Raw genomic sequence first — 19,327 nt, 5'->3', positions numbered from 1 at the left:
GCATAGAAATGTCTTGAAAAACCGATTTTGTAAATGACAATTTTTGTAAGGGTCAAATTTGCCTGAAACTACCACTATTCCAATGGGTTTTGCGTTATGTTGGCCATTTAGTGCAAGCGAAAATGGATAAGCCTTATATTCTTTTCTTTGACCATTCTTTTTTAAGAGAACTATATTACGTTTTGCAAAAGATGAAGTAAGATTGATAAATGTACATATAACACATTATTATAACATGCAAACAACAATTTGGTTTTATAATTTTCAAACTTTTAAGTCTTATAATAATTTTTTCTGAGAAACAGGTCCTATTTATTAACTAAAAATTTTCTTTTTCTAGTACAAGTAGTAACAATAGAATATTTAAAATACTTTTTAAAGGGTCACAATAACAGAATATAAGTAAACACATAAAATATTTATGAATATTTAATAATCATCTAACAACAATTCCAAGTCTAGTCCTGGCAGTGTCTGCAATTTTTTCATGTATAGCATTGACTTGACTCTGTGTTAAAGTTTTTTCCATATGCCTATAAGTAATTCTATAACAATGACTAGTTTTCTGTGTTTTAGGATGGGTAAAATGATCAATAAGCTGTACTTGTTCCACTAAATCACCTCCAACACTCCTCACCAAATCATAGAAATCATTACTAGAATAATCACTGTTTTCAGGCAACCAAAAGCTAAGGTCATTAGAGCATTGTGGAAACTGGGATATTTCTTTAAATGTTATGTTTGCATTGACATCCTCACATTTGAATTGATTCAAAAATCCACTATCTTTAGACCAAAACAACCTTATATCTGGGATTTTATACAAGCACATTGCTACCCTTTCTAGACCAACCCCAAAAGCCCATCCAATTCGATCTGTTACACCTGAATTGGTCAAAATTGGTTGTCTCATGATGCCACAACCCAGCAATTCCAACCAATCACCATTAAAGAACACTTCCAATTCCCAAGAGGGCTGTGTAAATGGGAATACAGTATCAACCCACCGATAATTTACATCCCCAAACAAATGTTTTGCCAATCCTTCCAAAGTTTCTTTAAGTTCATGTTCCATTAACTTTTCAGCTTCTAAAGTGTGACAAGCCTGTTTGTCTTGACCTCCAAAACTGCTGGTATTATTCCCAGATTCAAAGAGTTGCAATTTGTTATCATTTGGAAACAAGTCTTCCCTAGTGCACAATCTGACAGCGTCCAATTGGTGGAAAACTGGGTAGTGAGTCCTATCAATCTCATCTCTTCGATACACATCACCCACCATAAGAAAATTGTTTAAACCAGCCAAAAGTAGCTCAGATTGATGAGCAGTCATGTGCCCTCTTAACAAAAACTCTCTGTTTAAGTAGTAACAGTCACTCTTAGCTCTGGATGGGTGATCCGCTGGTATAAGGAGGCTATCAAAGTTTTGATTAACACTCACCACTGGTGACAGGTTGCTAAACACTGAAAAAATCGGATTTCCTCTGCCATTTATGAACTTCTGGTAGAAGTAGTTGGTGATACGTTGCTGGACTAGATTGAGCGGATGGTACTGTTGTAAATGCAAATTTCTACCAACATGGGAGGCAATCCGATCAGTTATGTTAGTGTAGTCATCCCTTGAATAAGAATGTTTTAAAAGGGTGACATCTTTTGGAAGTACTTTGACACTAGAGGAATATCGACGAAATAAATAATTTAACCCTCGTCGGCACACCATTGTATATTTTTATGTAAGTTTCTGAGTTTTCTTTTAGTACCAAAACAGAAAATATTAATTTAGTTTTTAGGTTAGGTTATATTGTAAAATTGAGTGACTATAAACAAGTTGGTCACGTGCATCCTATTACGTTAGAGCGTAAGTCGTCATGTGATTTATATTTCAACTAAATAAAAAAAAAATACCCAGGCAACCAACAATACACTGAAAGTCTTATTCTTATTACATATTTTCCTAAATGATAATTAAGCAGAACCACTGAACTCAGTTCAGTGAAAGTTAATATCATTATTATAATAAATAATCTAATAATGGGATCAACATATTATATACAATACATTTTGCTTAACTTTTAATATTTATTGTGCTTGTGATATTAACAATTTTTTAATAAAACTAAAAACATTTTTACTTTCTTCTTTACAAAAGTTTAAAGCTGTTTTATATTGTTCTGAACTGTAGGAGCCTTCTGTATGTGATGCAATAACACTACCTGTAGTGTTATTAAACACAAAAACAAACATAGCAGTTAACTCATTTTCACTTATGGGCGGTATAAACCGAAATTCCTTTGAATTGGTAAGATAGACTGATACAGCAGCAAAAACAAACTTCATATCAATGCCTGAGTCCAAACAAGCTAGGCAGGCTGCATTTACTGCACAAGATATTAACTGTAAAACCATTAAATGTATTTAAAATTTTTTTGAGGTAAAGACAAATACCTGTCCGCGGTTTTGCATTTCTTGTAAGTTTATCAGTATTGCAGTTCTTGGGTGTAATGTTGCTGCTAAGGCAGTTTCACAAATGTTTCTTATTATCGACTCTCTAAATCTGTCCTGAATGCCTGTAATGTAAGATAATACAGAATTTTGTTGTAGAAAAGTTAGATTATAATGCCACAAACCTGCCCCTGACTTTGGACGATAATAACACTCAACAGATGCTTTGTCTATCAACACTTTTTGTAATTTTACTTCCACTGGCCCATAAACTGAAGCCAAAACCACTGACTCACCTAAAATATGCTAGTGTTAGTGAAATAGGTAAATTATAGAGCATGAATGGAAAACCTTCAGCAAAAAAAGCCGATCCATCAGAGCGGCTCAAAATGCCCAATTTGCACTTAAGTTCAGTTGTCTCTAGTAAATCGACGTCCATTTCTAATGATCTTCAATAATTATAACAATTTCTTAAAGTAAAACAAATTAAAATAGAATGCAATTTTGTTTGTAAACAAAATCAAAATTTAACCCTAACCTAACATTTACACATGAGCACAAATGACGTGCAAATATAGCGCAGTGTTGCCAAATGTATTTTCTTTTTCCGGGTAGATATGTTGGTTGAATACATTGGGGCAGTTCAGACATTCATCATATTATGTTACATATATGATGAATGTCTGAACATTTTTATATAGGTATTTAACTATCATATAGATTTTTTTAAGAACAATGACGTCAGGCTTCAGACCAGACGGTTGAACTCCTACTGCTGAGTTCACATTCACACGTTATTATTGGCAATGTTGCCAAGTCATATTTAATGACGGTAGAATAATCAGTCAAAAAACGGTGGTAAATCAAGGCAAATTCATTCATTTTACATTATTATACAGCGTGTCTTTTAATAGTTTTCAAAAATTGTAATCACTGATTCTTGCTATAAATTATATAAAAATCGTACTTCAAAAATACGTGGTTTTAAAGGATAATTTATTTTTTTTTTGTTAGTTTAGAAGAGCATAGTGTGACAGTTTTGACGTTAATAATAGTTGTCACGTGATTGTAGAACACTATTTAGCTAAACGGTCACGTGACAATTGTCAAAATAACGGTAATAAATCTCAAAAACACGTTTTATATCAAATACTAGACGAAAACGTTCCTAAACCCTGATTTTTGCAAGTTTAGAGCATGGTTTGACAGTTTTGACGTTAGTGCCAGTTGTCACGTGATTGTAGAACACTATATTTAGACGGTCACGTGACAATTGGCAAAATGACCGTCATAAATCTCAAAAATACGTTTTATACCAAATACTGCAAGAAAGCGTTTTTAAACCCTGATTTTTGCAACTTTAGAGCATAGTTTGACAGTTTTGACGTTAGTGACAGTTGTCACGTGATTGTAGAAACTATTTAGCTAGACGGTCACGTGACATTTGTCAAAATAACAGTCATAAATCTCAAAAACACGTTTTGTATCAAATACTACAAGAAAACGTTCCTAAACCCTGATTATTGCAACTTTAGAGCATAGTTGGACAGTTTTGACGTTAGTGACAGTTGTCACGTGATTGTAGAAACTATTTAGCTAGACGGTCACGTGACATTTGTCAAAATAACGGTCATAAATCTCAAAAACACGTTAGTGACAGTTATCACGTGATTTCAGAAGACATATTTAGCTAGACTATAAAGTGACAATTGTCAAAATAACTGTTAACTCTCCGAAGTCTCAGTCTTCTTTCGAAAACAGTGTTAAAATGTAATTCTTGTAAATTCTAGTAAAATTTTGGCAATTCTGACAATAGTGACAGACATCACGTGGTTTTCGAGAATAATTTGGAGAGTAAGAAAATGACTGTTTTAAGCGCATTTTTAGAATCCTTGCTAAATTTCCTATTCAATAAATTGAAAAAGTATAATATGAAAAGTTTCACAACTAACATAATGACAATAACGTAATTAAAAACGGTAGATTATATACAAAAAACAGGAGAACGTTAGGAGAACTACAAGAACGACCTACAGCAACGACCTGGCAACATTGGTAATTATACTAATATAGCCACTTGGCAACTCTGCAGCTGTAGTTTCCTGTTACGTTACCTTTCAGTTTCATTGGTTTATTTATTATGTAAACAAACATACATAACCCAACTAATTTGCTATTTAAATTTTTTGATTTGGTATTTTAGTGCATTTAAGTAAATGCAAAATCCCTGAAACCTTTCTAAATACTCGAACAGGATTTAAATATGTCATCCGAACCGGAGGTTAACTCTTCTGTGTCCATAAAATCAGGAAGAACCAGATTCTTTCCAAAAGACAAAGTTGGTCTTTTTGGTCCAGATCAAAGTGTTTTGCACAAAGATCTGGATCCAGCCTGCTTGTTTGACTTCGAAAACCCTTTAGTACGTATTGAGTATCCGGGCTGCGTGAAAAATCCTGACCGTGCAATAGCCACACTTGGGGGCATGGAAGAAATACAAAAAGCCTTGGAACAAAATAAACTTCAACTCAATTTTCATCCGGATAGTGAGTTTACTAAAGGATGTGTCGGTGATTTGGATACCACAGTGGGTTTTCTATTGAAAGTGAAAAAAAATACAGTTACAAAGGAAGTATCCTATGAAGTTGTGGGGGCGTGTGATAGAAATTTTAAATTCAATCGAATGTGTGACTTTCAGTTTTTACCTTTATTAGCCAAAGAAAAGCCAGAACATAAAGAGTGTGATGTGGATTACATGCATAATAAATTTGTTTTGGATAGAATTCCTACAATGGATTGGTTTAACAAGAAAGAGAAAGGCCAGCTATTTCTCACTTGTGGTAGTTTTGCGCGTTTTGATTTACCTCAGGTTCAGTTCAAGTCAAATAGTTATGAAAAATTTAATTCTATGATTCGGTCTGATTCTGCACCTATACCAGATCCTTCCAAGAAAAGTGTCAAAGAAAAGTGTACTGTGAATTCTATTAGAACTGTAATGAAAGAAAACACTGAAATTCCCACTGAACCAGCTCCATTGGTGTTCGATATCATCAAAAGTAAAATGTTGCATAAAGGGTATGAAGCAGTGAAAAAACTGTATGAAGAGCGACCAATTTGGACAAAATCAGGAGTGCTTCATAAAGCAAACTTGTCTTCTGAAACAGCCAAGTATGTGTTGCCAGCTGTTGCTTATTATGCACTGTCAGGTCCTTGGAGAACATGTTGGATCAAAATGGGTTACAATCCCATGACAGACTATAATTCACGCATATATCAAGTCTTGGACTTTCGAATTAAACATTCAGAAGGGATGCAAATGAAAATTAAGGCAAAAGCAACTACCACCCGCAAAATTTCTTCTCACTTTCAAAATATGTCTGTAGCAGCAGATCATTACATTTTACGACCAAATCAAATCCCACTAGCCAGACAGCTAAGCTACCAATACTGTGATATTTGGTTACCGGAAGTACAGGAAATGTTATCAAAACTCCCAAAGCTACCTTCAATTCTAAAGTACGATCAGAAAAATGGCTGGCTGCCGCTGAACTTTCAAGAACAGTGTCGCGAAAAAGTGAATAAGTACATATTCGAAGCTGTACAAAAAGAGATTATCAACGAATCCAAAAGGCAACAAGAAACGAAAAAGCCAGATAATGTAACAGCATTTTGTAGCCAAATGCTTAACACCATTAAGAAGAAAGGATTGCCTCAAATGAGTGGAATTCGACCTACAACTGTGGAACATGTTGATTTAGGGGACAGTGATGAGGAAATTGATGTCAACGACTTGATGGACAGTCTTCCGGAAACGTTAGGTGATGAAGGGGAAAGCGATTCTGATATGGAAATTGATCCAGAAGCGCTGGAGGAAGTGAATGAGATAGTATCGGCTGTTAAAGAAAATGATTTTACATTATAGTGTGGTTACATAGTATAAATGTTTGCATTTATATTATTTAAACCTATTAATTACTTATAAGATTAATGTTTCATTTGAAATCATATGAGAAAAATCAAAATAGGATATAATGTTGAAATGAATCAGCAACGTGAACGTGGCAACCCTGTTAAATAGTTTTAAGTTAGGTTAGGTCCACAGTTCACTAGTATAAATTATTTGTTTGCTTTTATAATAGATATCACATGACCCTCTTTTCATTCTTAAAGGTAATGTCACGTGACTGTGAGGAGTACTACTTATGTCACAGTGATCACTTCTTCTTTTCGTGGAATGTAATGTGTATTTGTCATGTCAATTTTGTTGATTGTTGCAAACTTAGAGGATAAATGTTTTCTAAACTTGATTTCGAAGTGTAATTTAACAGATTTGGGTCATAATTTATGTCAAGAAGCCAAAGTGAAGATTCTGACTCAGTTTCAGAAACCACCAGACTAATGGACGGTCATGTTGCTACAAACAGCAGTACGCCCCTTGAGACAAGGCGTGAGGCGCCCAAGAGGAAACTACCCAAAGTAGAAGCTGAGAGGCATCAGGAAGAGTCTGGTTCTAGCAATCGGCAGGTGAGCTAAGGCTACAAACTGTTAATAACTATAACTGACAACCCAAAAGGGTAAAACCGGAGTCTTCTCTTCTACAACTTTATTGTAGTCCTCTAAAGGGTAGGGACAAAATGTATGCACATTTGGTCACCTGCCCTTGGTGACCAACCTAAATCAATAAGTAAACCACTGAGTAAAATTGTGTACACTAATTTCTAATATGCCAATAATGACTACTAATTCCTTGTAATACCCAGTAATGCCTAATAATTTCCAATAACATCTAACAATACCCATTCATTTTGTAAATTACCACAACTGGAGTCTAAAAAAGCCTTTTTTAATTAAAAAAAGTAAAAATATGGAAATATGTGCCCAACAATGTAACCAGAAGCAGATATCAACTGCCACTTATTTTAATTTACCAATTTATGTGTAATTTGATATTTTCAGTCTCCAATACAATTTTATTTTACCTACCCATATCAGGAAATGTTTTTTCTTGGTTTTTGTGTTTTGTGCTGTTAAATAAGGTTTGTTCTAAGAGTGAGTGAGGAAAAACATCAAAATATATAATACAGGTTAGTCAAAACCTGACTGAAAAGTTCTAAAACAGGACAGAAAGTCTAGTTTTGCAAATGGAACAGTCCTTATTCTTATAACTTTGTCAGAGACTCTGTTCAAAATTAAGGAAAGTTTGTATTAGGCCACTTGCATTGTATGCAGGCCACAATCATTGTTTAAATTGATACATTTAATCACCCTGTAACTTGCAAAATAACTGAGTTATTGAAGGTTAAATTGAGTCAAAACTGTCTTTATTCTCAAATAACTTGTTTATTTGCAACACTTTGTATAGACCTTTATCTCAATGAAAAGAAAATAAACCGAACTAAATATTTTCCTTGACTGTTCCCTTTGCAAAACTAGACTTTCTGTCCTGTTTTAGAACTTTTGAGTCAGGTTTTGACTAACCTGTATTATATATTTTGATGTTTTTCCTCACTCACTCTTAGAACAAACCTTATTTAACAGCACAATACACAAAAACCAAGAAAAAACATTTCCTGATATGGGTAGGTAAAATAAAATTGTATTGGAGACTGAAAATATCAAATTACACATAAAATGGTAAATTAAAATAAGTGGCAGTTGATATCTGCTTCTAGTTACATTGTTGGGCACATATTTCCATATTTTTACTTTTTTTAATTAAAAAAGGCGTTTTTAGACTCCAGTTGTGGTAATTCAGAAAATTCCCTTTCATTTCTTTGTTGATTTTTTATTAAACTTGTCAAGTATGACTCTGATATAAGTAGTAGTAAAGTTATAGTGGAGAAGAATGTTTGTTATTTTCCCTTTTAGTATTCATACACCTACTGGCAAGGGGTAGATTGCCGAGGTAATTTTTTGTACACACTGGAGGTATCATGAGACACTTTCCCATTATTACAAAGCATTGTGAGGTATTACAAGGCATTAGGAGGCATTTTGAGATATTTATAAGGCCTTAGAGGGTATTTTGAGGCATTGTCTGTATTTTTCAAAATGTAGTGTATTAATATAATAAAATTGAATGAAAATTGAACAGAACAGCATAGGCACATGTAATTATTATCATTTGTATGGCATATAAGTATGGCATCTTCATTATCTTGCTGAAAACGCCACCCTTCTGGGTATAAAACAATTTTACAATATTTTGGACTATTAACGGTGCCATCAACTATACAAAGAGGAGTAGCACCACGCTGAGATAATGGCACCCTAAACCATTATTTTAATGGAAAACTTAGAACATTGAAGGGTAACTTTTTTTCTTGAGAGGATTCTTAGATGATTTGCACCAAGCTGGAAACAACTTTCGTCAGATTAAAGACGTTACTAAAGTTATCTTCTCGAAAATGTTGACAAAAATCCATTCTTCTTTGCTTTTGTAGAGGTGTCATTGCAGGAATTCTTTTCGGCCTTCTTGATGTGTAACCTTGTCTTTTCAGTGATATGCGGACAGTTTCTGGACACACTTTCATTGTCCTTTAAAGTGTTAGATGCAAGAAATTAGGGTTTTAAGTCAATTTTCATGTTCCAGACATTGTTTTCAACTTTTCCAACTTAAAAATTGACTTGAAAGCTGTCATTTTGACTTTTAAACGTTGAAATTGACTCAGAAACTTGTGATTGGCCTATCAAGTCAATTTATATGCTTCTAGCCTTAAAAATCAAAGTTAAAAGCAAAAAAATGGGGTTTTAAGTCAATTTTCATGTTCCAGACATTGTTTTCAACTTTTCCAACTTAAAAATTGACTTGAAAGCTGTCATTTTGACTTTTAAACGTTGAAATTGACTCAGAAACTTGTGATTGGCCTATCAAGTCAATTTATATGCTTCTAGCCTTAAAAATCAAAGTTAAAAGCAAAAAAATGGGGTTTTAAGTCAATTTTCATGTTTCAGACATTGTTTTCAACTTTCCAACTTAAAAATTGACTTGAAAGCTGTCATTTTGACTTTGAAACGTTGAAAATGGACCCAGAAACTTGTGATTGGCCTATCAAGTAAATTTATATGCTTCTAGCCTTAAAAATCAAAGTTAAAAGCAAAAAAATGGGGTTTTAAGTCAATTTTCATGTTCCAGACATTGTTTTCAACTTTTCCAACTTAAAAATTGACTTGAAAGCTGTCATTTTGACTTTTAAACGTTGAAATTGACTCAGAAACTTGTGATTGGCCTATCAAGTCAATTTATATGCTTCTAGCCTTAAAAATCAAAGTTAAAAGCAAAAAAATGGGGTTTTAAGTCAATTTTCATGTTTCAGACATTGTTTTCAACTTTCCAACTTAAAAATTGACTTGAAAGCTGTCATTTTGACTTTGAAACGTTGAAAATGGACCCAGAAACTTGTGATTGGCCTATCAAGTAAATTTTTATGCTTTTAGCCTTAAAAATCAGAGTTAAATGCAAAAAAATTGGGTTTTAAGTCAGTTTTCATGTTCCAGACATTGTTTTCAACTTTTCCAACTTAAAAATTGACTTGAAAGCTGTCATTTTGACTTTTAAACGTCAAAAATTGACTCAGAATCTTGTAAATAGACAATCAAGTCAATTTTCAGGTCTCTGACTGTCATTTCACGCTTCTAGCCTCAAAAATCTGAGTTAGATGCAAGAAATTAGGGTTTCAAGTCAATTTTCATGTTTCAGACATTGTTTTCAACTCTCCAACTTAAAAATTGACTTGAAAGCTGTCATTTTGACTTTGAAACGTTGAAAATTGACTCAGAAACTTATAAATGGACAATCAAGTCAATTTTCAGGTCTCTGACTGTCATTTCACGCTTCTAGCCTCAAAAATCTGAGTTAGATGCAAGAAATTAGGGTTTTAAGTCAATTTTCATGTTTCAGACATTGGTTTCAACTTTCCAACTTAAAAATTGACTTGAAAGCTGTCATTTTGACTTTTAAACGTCAAAAATTGACTCAGAAACTAGTAAATGGACAATCAAGTCATGAAATAAAGGTCATAATAAAGGTATTTTCGTTTAAGACATCATCCGTTTAAAAGTCGAAATTAGCCACTTCAAGAAAATCCATAACTTGTAGTTTACCCATTTCTATACTGCATTTTGCGAATAAAAGAAACCATCTACAACACAGGGCTTTGTCAACGAAGATCTCACTTAAATTACGGTAATAACTATTTGTTTTTTAAATCAAAAAGCTGTGAAAATCAGCAAACAAACGGCGATTTTAATCTAATTTTGTTCTACGTCCCCTCTATAAAACAGCTGATGCTGACAATTTGCTAAATCCCCCAATAAACTACAGATACATTTCAGAATGCTGCTGAAACTGAACAGCAAATTGAAGAAGAGGAAGAGTTGAAATATGGGGCTAAACATGTCATAAAACTATTTGCTCCTGTTTCTCTCTGTATGGTTGTTGTGGTTGCCACTATTAGTTCAGTAAACTTCTACTCTGTTAAGGATATGTACTTGTAAGTAGTAGCGATATAAGATTGTATAGGAAGAAACCCTCTATACTTGCGATTTTTAGTATTTATACTCCATTCCATGAAGAAAGCCCTGACACAAGTACTAAAGTATGGAACGCCCTTGCCAATTCTCTTATCTTAATGGGAGTGATTGTAGTTATGACCATTTTGCTTATAGTATTGTACAAGCAACGCTGCTATCGAATAATCCACGGATGGCTTATTCTCTCTTCTTTAATGTTACTGTCAATATTCAGCTATTTATACTTGGAGTAAGTTAATTTCTCCAAAAACATCAGGTGGTGTCACTGATGTTTTTTTTTGAAGGGAAATTTTAAGAGCTTACAACATTCCAATGGACTATCCCACTGCGTTGCTGATTATGTGGAACTTTGGTGTTATGGGCATGATTTGTATACATTGGCAAGGACCTTTGCTTTTACAGCAGGCTTACTTGATATTCGTAGCGGCGTTGATTGCGCTAGTTTTTATTAAGTATTTACCCGAATGGACCACGTGGGCTGTGCTTGCTGTCATTTCAGTTTGGGGTAAACTGATTAAATGACCGGTTGTGGTGAATCATTAAGTTTAGGGATTTGTTACAGATTTAATTGCTGTTTTGACTCCAAAAGGTCCTCTTAGAATTTTAGTGGAAACTGCCCAGGAAAGGAACGAACAAATATTTCCAGCTCTGATCTATTCTTGTAAGTTTTTTTTATTCATACATATAATAAGATTGAGAGAAACAAGCTTTGTATGATAATTGTTTAAAGAGATATTACGCACACTTTATATACAACAATTGCACAATTAAAAATTATTATTTTGAATATTTTAACAAGCGACAGTAATACATTTCAGCAATAGAGGTTTTGACCAAATTTATTTTTAGTTGAAACTTTTCTGAACATTATCGTAAAGATCGTTGAGAAACGTGCCGATAGCAAATTCACAAAAAAATAATTATTTAGTATTAAAAAAAACAACTTAAAGTCATCGTCTTCTACGTAAAAACGTCACGAGGCACGTCTTACGACCACATTTTGATTCTATTAATTCCCTATCAATTGTGTTCTTCTCCACTTTATAATTAGTGTTGTAGAACTTAGAAAAACCGTTTAAATTGGCCAGAAAATCTCTAACTACTATCCTCAACCTCTAAAAATTGTTTAAAATGGGCGGAGGCCTTTACAATCGTCATAAATCTTAGAAAAATCGTTTATAATGGCCAGAAAGCCTCTGAATACTTTCTTAAACCTCTAAAAATTGTTTAAAATGGTCGGAGACATTTACAAAGGACCTAAACCTTGGAAAAATTGTTCAAAATGACCAGAAAGCTTCTAAATGCTATCTTAAATCTCTAAAAATTGTCAGAGGGCTCTATGAGTGTTGTAAACCTTAGAAAAACCATTTAATATTGTCGTCAACCTCCTAAAAATTGTTTAAAATGGTCAGAAGCCTTTACAAATGTCCTAAACCTTAAAACAACCGTTTATAATGGCCAGAGGCCTCTAAATACTAGCGAAACCCTCCTAAAAGTTGTCAAGGGACTTTACAACTGTTGTAGACCTTTCAAAAAATCGTTCAAAATGACCAGAAAGCTTCTAAATGCTATCTTTAACCTCTAAAAATTGTCAGAGGGCTCTACAAATGTCTTAACTCGTAAAAAAATCATTTTAAAATGGCCAGAAAGCCTTTGAATATTATCGTAAACCTCTAAAAATTGTCAGAGGGCTCTATGAGTGTTGTAAACCTTAGGAAAACCGTTTAAAAGGAGCAGAAAGCTTCTAAATATTGTCGTCAATCTCCTAAAAATTGTTTAAAATGGTCAGAAGCCTTTACAAATGTCCTAAACCTTAGAACAACCGTTTATAATGGACAGAGGCCTCTAAATACTAGCGAAACCCTCCTAAAAGTTGTCAAGGGACTTTACAACTGTTGTAGACCTTTCAAAATGACCAGAAAGCTTCTAAATGCTATCTTTAACCTCTAAAAATTGTCAGAGGGCTCTACAAATGTCTTAACCATTAAAAAAATCATTTTAAAATGGCCAGAAAGCCTCTGAATACTATCGCAACCTCTAAAAATTGTTTAAAATGGTCGGAGACCTTTACAAATATATTAAACCTTAGAAAAATCCTTAAAAATGACCAGAAAGCTTCTAAATACTATCTTAAACCTCTAAAAATTGTCAGAGGGCTCTATGAGTGTTGTAAACCTTAGAAAAACCGTTTAAAATGAGCAGAAAGCTTCTAAATATTGTCGTCAATCTCCTAAAAATTGTTTAAAATGGTCAAAAGCCTTTACAAATGTCCTGAACCTTAGAACAACCGTTTATAATGGACAGAGGCCTCTAAGTACTAGCGAAACCCTCCTAAAAGTTGTCAAGGGACTTTACAACTGTTGTAGACCTTTCGAAAAATCGTTCAAAATGACCAGAAAGCTTCTAAATGCTATCTTTAACCTCTAAAAATTGTCAGAGGGCTCTACAAATGTCTTAACCCGTAAAAAAATCATTTTAAAATGTCCGGAAAGCCTCTGAATACTATCTTAAATCTCTAAAAATTGTCAGAGGGCTCTGTGAGTGTTGTAAACCTTAGAAAAACCGTTTAAAATGAGCAGAAAGCTTCTAAATATTGTCGTCAATCTCCTAAAAATTGTTTAAAATGGTCAAAAGCCTTTACAAATGTCCTGAACCTTAGAACAACCGTTTATAATGGACAGAGGCCTCTAAATACTAGCGAAACCCTCCTAAAAGTTGTCAAGGGACTTTACAACTGTTGTAGACCTTTCAAAATGACCAGAAAGCTTCTAAATGCTATCTTTAACCTCTAAAAATTGTCAGAGGGCTCTACAAATGTCTTAACCCTTAAAAAAAAATCATTTTACAATGGCCAGAAAGCCTCTAAATACTATCGTAACCTCTAAAAATTGTTTAAAATGATCGGAGACCTTTACAAATATGCTAAACCTTAGAAAAATCCTTCAAAATGACCATAAAGCTTCTAAATACTATCTTAAACCTCTAAAAATTGCCTGAGGACTCTATGAGTGTTGTAAACCTTAAAACAACCGTTTATAATGGCCAAAGGTCTCTAAATACTAAGGAAAACCTCCTAAAAATTGTCAGGAGACTTTACAAGTGTTGTAAACCTTTCAAAAAATCTTTATAGTGGCCAGAGAGGTCTTTAAATACTTTTTAAGACTTTCTAAATTGTTTAAAACTATCGGAGACCTTTACAAATGTGTTAAACCTTAGAAAAATCGTTTAAAATGAAAGCCTCTAAATAGTATCTTTATTGTATCATTGAAGATTAAAACGATTTTATATGAAATCTCTATTAATAATTATCAACATCATAAATGTACTAAATCCTTCATAAAACCTTAGTTACTAATAACAGTAGTGGGACTCCCGAAATCTCGAATGATTGATATCGAAATTAGGTATATTTTACAGTACTTCAGACAATTCGCCATCGAAATGATTATGAACAAAACATCAATATTATGACAGTTATTTGAAGTTTGGATAAAATTATTTAGACATAAAATTGGTGTTCGAAATGATTTCGTAGGACCTAAACTTCAATGACTTCTTAATAAAATGAGACAGAAAAATATTTCATGAGGAAAAAAGAGACAAACAGCTATATTAAGTCGATTTCGTAATATTTGTATCGAAATTTGAAGAGTCCCACCCCAGGTTCGATAACAGAATAATATTACAACGACTTTTAATGAATATTCAAAACAATGTTTTGACGGATACTCCACTGCCTTTGGAGTCCACGATCATATTTGTCTTCTGAAAGCTGATTAATGGCCGAGTATGCATTCCTCTCATTTCATCCACTGCCGGAGACATCGCCGATTTGAATTTTCCGAGCAATGGAAACTTTCTTGGACACATTTTCTTCTAGATAGCCTCTAGCAACCTTATTCGTTGATTCCCATCCACCAAGTTCTTGTAAATCCAATATATCCCCTCCAGCATTAACAAGAAAATTTGCCGAAGATCTTCTAACGCAGTGCATATTAGAATTTTCAAGTGAAAGAAGTAGTTTAGCGAAGAAATGAAAGCCGCAGGGCTGTACTGTACATTTTCCTTTTCTATATGATAGAAACAATCTTCGGTGAGTAACATGGGCTGGCCTTGCATACTTTTTAAATAAAAGCACAGGATTGACTTTGCCCTCAGATACTATCGCGAATGTCCGTTTCTTGTGGGTTTTGGAGTCGGGAATAGTAACAATCAGCTTGTCCTCTAAAACGTCAACATCTTCCGTGGTGATCTTGGTTAGTTCATTGGTTCGGCAGGCTTCTCCAATTCCAATTAGAAAGGCCACTTTTCACATCAAAAACTTGTCTAGAGCAGAACGTACAAATTCGTTAATGTTCTCTTGTAAATACCTTTGATTTTTTTGCTCTATATCCGACGTTTTTCTTCTTGATAAAACGTATTAAAGCGCCGTATTTGTCGATTTCCACTCTTTCCTCATAAGGACAAAGTAGAATATTCTGCAGGGAGTTTTGCAAAATATGCTAGCAACACCATTTCTTCTGCACCTCAAACTTGTACTTGGTTTGGCCACACACAAAACGGTTCATATTCTTCTCATACTGGACTTTCGATTTTTCCGGAAGCAAGTTCAACCTTATAATGTTGGCTGCAGCCAATATATTATCAGGAATATCTAAACTTCGTATGATTTTAATGCGGACAACAAAAATTAAATGACATACAATTTGTTGATTTTGTTTTCGCATCGCCGTTGCCAATAATACGATTATTAGCGATTTAACACCGAATCGCATAATAATCCCGTTACATTAATTGCTATAAACCTCTAAAAATTGTCAATTGTCAGAGGACTCTACAAGTGTTAATCTTAGAAAAACCTTTTATAATTTCCAGAAAGCTTCTAAATATTATCGAAAACCTCTTTACACCTATGAGGAGCCAAAAAAGGTGGATCCTCCTTTGTTTAATGGCACTTTAATTCATGCTTTCTGGTGTGGACACCATTTAGTATTGACAAATCAATTTTTTCTTCAATAACAATTGAGAAACAATCAAAGGGAGAATTAATAATCTGACTAAAACAGACATCACAAGCGCTAAACGCGTCCAAACTGAAACGTGCCTCGTGACGACACACGATTTAATTTGCGTTTAAACTCAATTGCTGATAAATTCGTTATGCCTTGTCAGAAATAGAACCGTTTTTCATATTTAATTAATTAAAAACAAAGTATGCAACAGTCAATTCATTAATAAAATATAAAAAAGGCAATGTTGGCAAATCATTTTTTACTGCAGCTACCTACATGTATCCGTATATGGCAATGGCGACCAATGGCGAAAACGAGCGCCCTACAAGATCAAACAGTACCGACGATTCTCACGGGTTCACCCAGGAATGGGTAAACACGCATGCGAATCGAGCTGCGCAGAGGCAACTTGAAGTGCACGAGGCTCCGAGCGGTCAAGTGCGCACCCAAATTCACGAGCAACCTCAACAGCACGAAGATGAGGAACGTGAGTGACTTAACTGCCCTTTTCAGCGTTACGTCATCATTTACTTAATATCAAAAAACTGGGTTTTACAGGCGGAGTCAAACTCGGACTCGGAGATTTCATTTTTTACAGTGTTTTGGTGGGCAAAGCCTCCTCTTACGGTGATTGGAACACTACTTTAGCCTGCTTTGTGGCTATATTGATTGTAAGTTTTTTACTAATTGGATTGGGAGCAGGAATAAAAAAAATTACTTTACTTAATATTATTACATTTTCTATTGAAAGTGATCGTGAGATTCAGAATGTTTCTTTCTATTACATTGTTACGTCATTTTATTTTACTTTGATTTTTTGAATTTTAACTGTTTTTCAGGGTTTATGCTTGACTTTGCTCCTGTTAGCAATATTCAAGAAAGCGCTTCCGGCGTTGCCTATTTCCATTACTTTCGGGCTAATCTTCTACTTTGCTACCAAAGAAATTGTTAGTCCATTCGCTGACAGTTTATCAAGCGAACAAGTATTTATTTAGGAAAAAACTGATTAATTTACTAGTTATAACTTTTATTGTAATTAATATACAAACAAATTAATAATTTAACTATAATAATGACTGACAATTTATTTTTTTGTTTTTTTAGTATTTGCATCTTCCTTTGGGGTATAATCTAACACTTCAAGTGAACTTTCAGGTCTCTGACACCACAGCAAATAGTCCCTGTCTGCGATATTAAATATTTGAACAGCTTGGCATTTCAAACAATGCTGGATTAGTCGTTTCTTCTTAATTCTCACTTTACACGTTACTCCTGGTATTAGTATTGCGCGACATCTTTTACACACTTTTCGTTTTATGTCAGTGTCCCTAAAAGCCAAAGGTACATTATTCAGTTAATCCCCAACTTGAAATGTACCCTTACATTCTTTGAACCGCTTTCTTAGAAATGTTTATGGCCAAATTAGTGTAGTTCAAAGATGCTGAATGAGTTGCCGGAGTCTCGGTTGTTAATTCGCTAGCTAACTGAAAGTAGTTCAAACAAATTTGAGTTCATACTTTAATGGGTATAGAACAAGCCATTGTAGTTGGCGGTTACGTCATTATGTGCGCCTGATATTGAATTTACTCAAGTCAATCACATTTTTTCGTGTATTAGAAATACAGGGTGTCCCAGAATGTTTTTGTCTAAGAAATTGTTAATTTATTGGGAAAATGTAAACAATGAACGCGGATTTTTATTTCTTAAAAATAATGTTCTCAAGATGTCTTTCTTTTCGTGCCACGCATTCTTGGATAAGTCTAAGTCTGGACCCTAAATTGCCAAAATCAGCCCGTATTATTTCGTCTGGAATGCCGTTTAGATAGCCCCACAAAAAAAAAGTCCAGGGGAGTCAGGTCAGGACTTCTTGGGTGCCAACGTAGGTCCCCCCTTTGAAATGACTTTGTCCGAAAACAGGGTGCGAATTCTTGAAACGAGGGAAGGGGGTTATCAAGAGAAACACCTGTAGAATGTGACAGGAACCCGTTATTGTCAGCTTCTTCTATCACATTCAATCAACACTTCTGCTGAGATTTCCGTTCCCTGCTTTCAAGAATTAGGCCCCAGGTCTCGTGCTCTCATATCGTTGCCATTGTCACCTGCAACGTTCCTCGACCTGGCAAATACAGACTCGTGGCGCCACTAAACAGCGTTGTCAAACTAACGCTATCTAAAAACCGCAAAACATTATGGGACACCCTGTACATGTAACAGGAAAAAGTACAAGTGATGACGTAACTATAAATTGCTATTGCACTGTGTTTTTTCACCAAAGAAGTGGACAAACAAATGTGGAAAAAAGTCACAAATTGAATACTAAAAAAGGAATTCAATTTTTTTCTGCTTTATTGCCATTATAGCTGAAACATACTAGGAAAAAACGTGGGAATCTGATGTCCAGCTTTTTCCAAATGTGTGCACATGTCCTTTCTTTACTTAACTAATTACAAAAGCTATTATTTGTCTAATCGTGTCCTACACGTTGCCGGTTGCTGCTTTTTACTACCAAAAACGGCAATTTTGCGGTTTATTTGACATAAAAGTCGCATTGACTCCTATAAAGGCAACGTCGCACGGAATGAAATGTACAATTATTTGTTTACAGATCCAGATACCCTTGCTCTTCGGCGAAAATTGGGTATATACGCCAATATACAGGGTGTTACAAATTCGATACATGAGCATTTCTACCTCAGAAACTATAGTTGATAGAGCTTCAGTTAAATGGAGGCAAAGTTGCGCATTTGTCGCAATCAACTGAGATTATTTTTGGACATAGAATAGGTGGTTAAAATTTGTGTATTAAAACCTGAATCACTCTGTATGTGATAAATTATTGTCTTCCTGAAGTGTCAGAGCATAGAGGCCTCCTGTGTGGACCCGTCACTTAAAATTCCTAGTTTTTACATTTTTTGCTTCCCTCAAAGTCAAAATTAAACAATTTTTAGGTTAGACATTTTGACAATGCCAGTTTTACTTAAATAGACAGGCTTTACACAAAAGTCATTTTTGTACAAGATTATGCAAATTAGCAGAGAATATGGCCATAATTGAACATTCACAATACTAAATAGTAAATATAAAAATGAGTACAAATTGTATAACACCTACCTGAAATAAGTAGTTTATTCTCTGAAGACTTTCTTTACCAGGGCATTTCTTGGTATTACTCATTTTTATTTTACTTTATTTTCTTTAAATGCCTCTAAATCATAATAAAACAATAAATTGAAAAAAACTAGTAAAACGTTAGTAAACAATCCAACAATCAAAACAAATACTCCTAACCTAACAAAATTGGGTCTTCTTTTACATAAAATAGCAGTTATTGATCAAAAAGAAGAACC

At 34.1% G+C, this 19,327-nt stretch overlaps 5 protein-coding genes across 5 annotated transcripts; 2 read left to right on the top strand and 3 right to left on the bottom strand.

Annotated features, from left to right (window-relative positions):
• Positions 1-416: 416 nt before the first annotated feature.
• PheRS-m (Phenylalanyl-tRNA synthetase, mitochondrial) lies at positions 417-1,833 on the bottom strand. The gene has a single exon (XM_081972010.1). The coding sequence runs from the start codon at positions 1,715-1,717 to the stop codon at positions 437-439; it is 1,281 nt and encodes a 426-aa protein (XP_081828136.1). The 5' UTR covers positions 1,718-1,833; the 3' UTR covers positions 417-436.
• A 223-nt stretch (positions 1,834-2,056) lies between these two features.
• Rrp46 (exosome complex component Rrp46) lies at positions 2,057-3,168 on the bottom strand. Its single transcript, XM_081972011.1, has 4 exons — positions 2,791-3,168; positions 2,625-2,735; positions 2,443-2,564; positions 2,057-2,391 (listed from the first exon to the last, which is right to left on the bottom strand). Exons 1-4 carry the CDS (start codon positions 2,876-2,878, stop codon positions 2,077-2,079), a joined length of 636 nt encoding a protein of 211 aa, XP_081828137.1. The 5' UTR covers positions 2,879-3,168; the 3' UTR covers positions 2,057-2,076.
• A 1,386-nt stretch (positions 3,169-4,554) lies between these two features.
• l(2)37Cd (general transcription factor IIIC subunit l(2)37Cd) lies at positions 4,555-6,377 on the top strand. Its single transcript, XM_081974584.1, has one exon. It carries the CDS (start codon positions 4,703-4,705, stop codon positions 6,356-6,358), a length of 1,656 nt encoding a protein of 551 aa, XP_081830710.1. The 5' UTR covers positions 4,555-4,702; the 3' UTR covers positions 6,359-6,377.
• Positions 6,378-6,688: 311 nt separating this feature from the next.
• Positions 6,689-17,067, top strand: Psn (presenilin). The gene is made up of 8 exons (XM_081974585.1): positions 6,689-6,960; positions 10,771-10,928; positions 10,988-11,197; positions 11,253-11,473; positions 11,531-11,629; positions 16,249-16,467; positions 16,539-16,651; positions 16,820-17,067. The coding sequence occupies exons 1-8, from the start codon at positions 6,781-6,783 to the stop codon at positions 16,973-16,975; spliced, it is 1,356 nt and encodes a 451-aa protein (XP_081830711.1). The 5' UTR covers positions 6,689-6,780; the 3' UTR covers positions 16,976-17,067.
• Rpp21 (ribonuclease P protein subunit Rpp21) lies at positions 16,991-19,302 on the bottom strand. The gene is made up of 3 exons (XM_081974588.1): positions 19,092-19,302; positions 17,364-17,464; positions 16,991-17,308 (listed from the first exon to the last, which is right to left on the bottom strand). The coding sequence occupies exons 1-3, from the start codon at positions 19,152-19,154 to the stop codon at positions 17,065-17,067; spliced, it is 408 nt and encodes a 135-aa protein (XP_081830714.1). The 5' UTR covers positions 19,155-19,302; the 3' UTR covers positions 16,991-17,064.
• Positions 19,303-19,327: the final 25 nt, after the last annotated feature.

This window comes from Ips typographus, linkage group LG2 (assembly GCF_016097725.1).
Source record: "Ips typographus isolate SLU linkage group LG2, UJ_Ityp_2.0, whole genome shotgun sequence".
Classification (NCBI taxonomy): domain Eukaryota; kingdom Metazoa; phylum Arthropoda; class Insecta; order Coleoptera; family Curculionidae; genus Ips; species Ips typographus.
The sequence above is the reverse complement of the archived record's forward strand: the minus strand, read 5'-3'. Positions and strand labels throughout refer to the sequence as shown.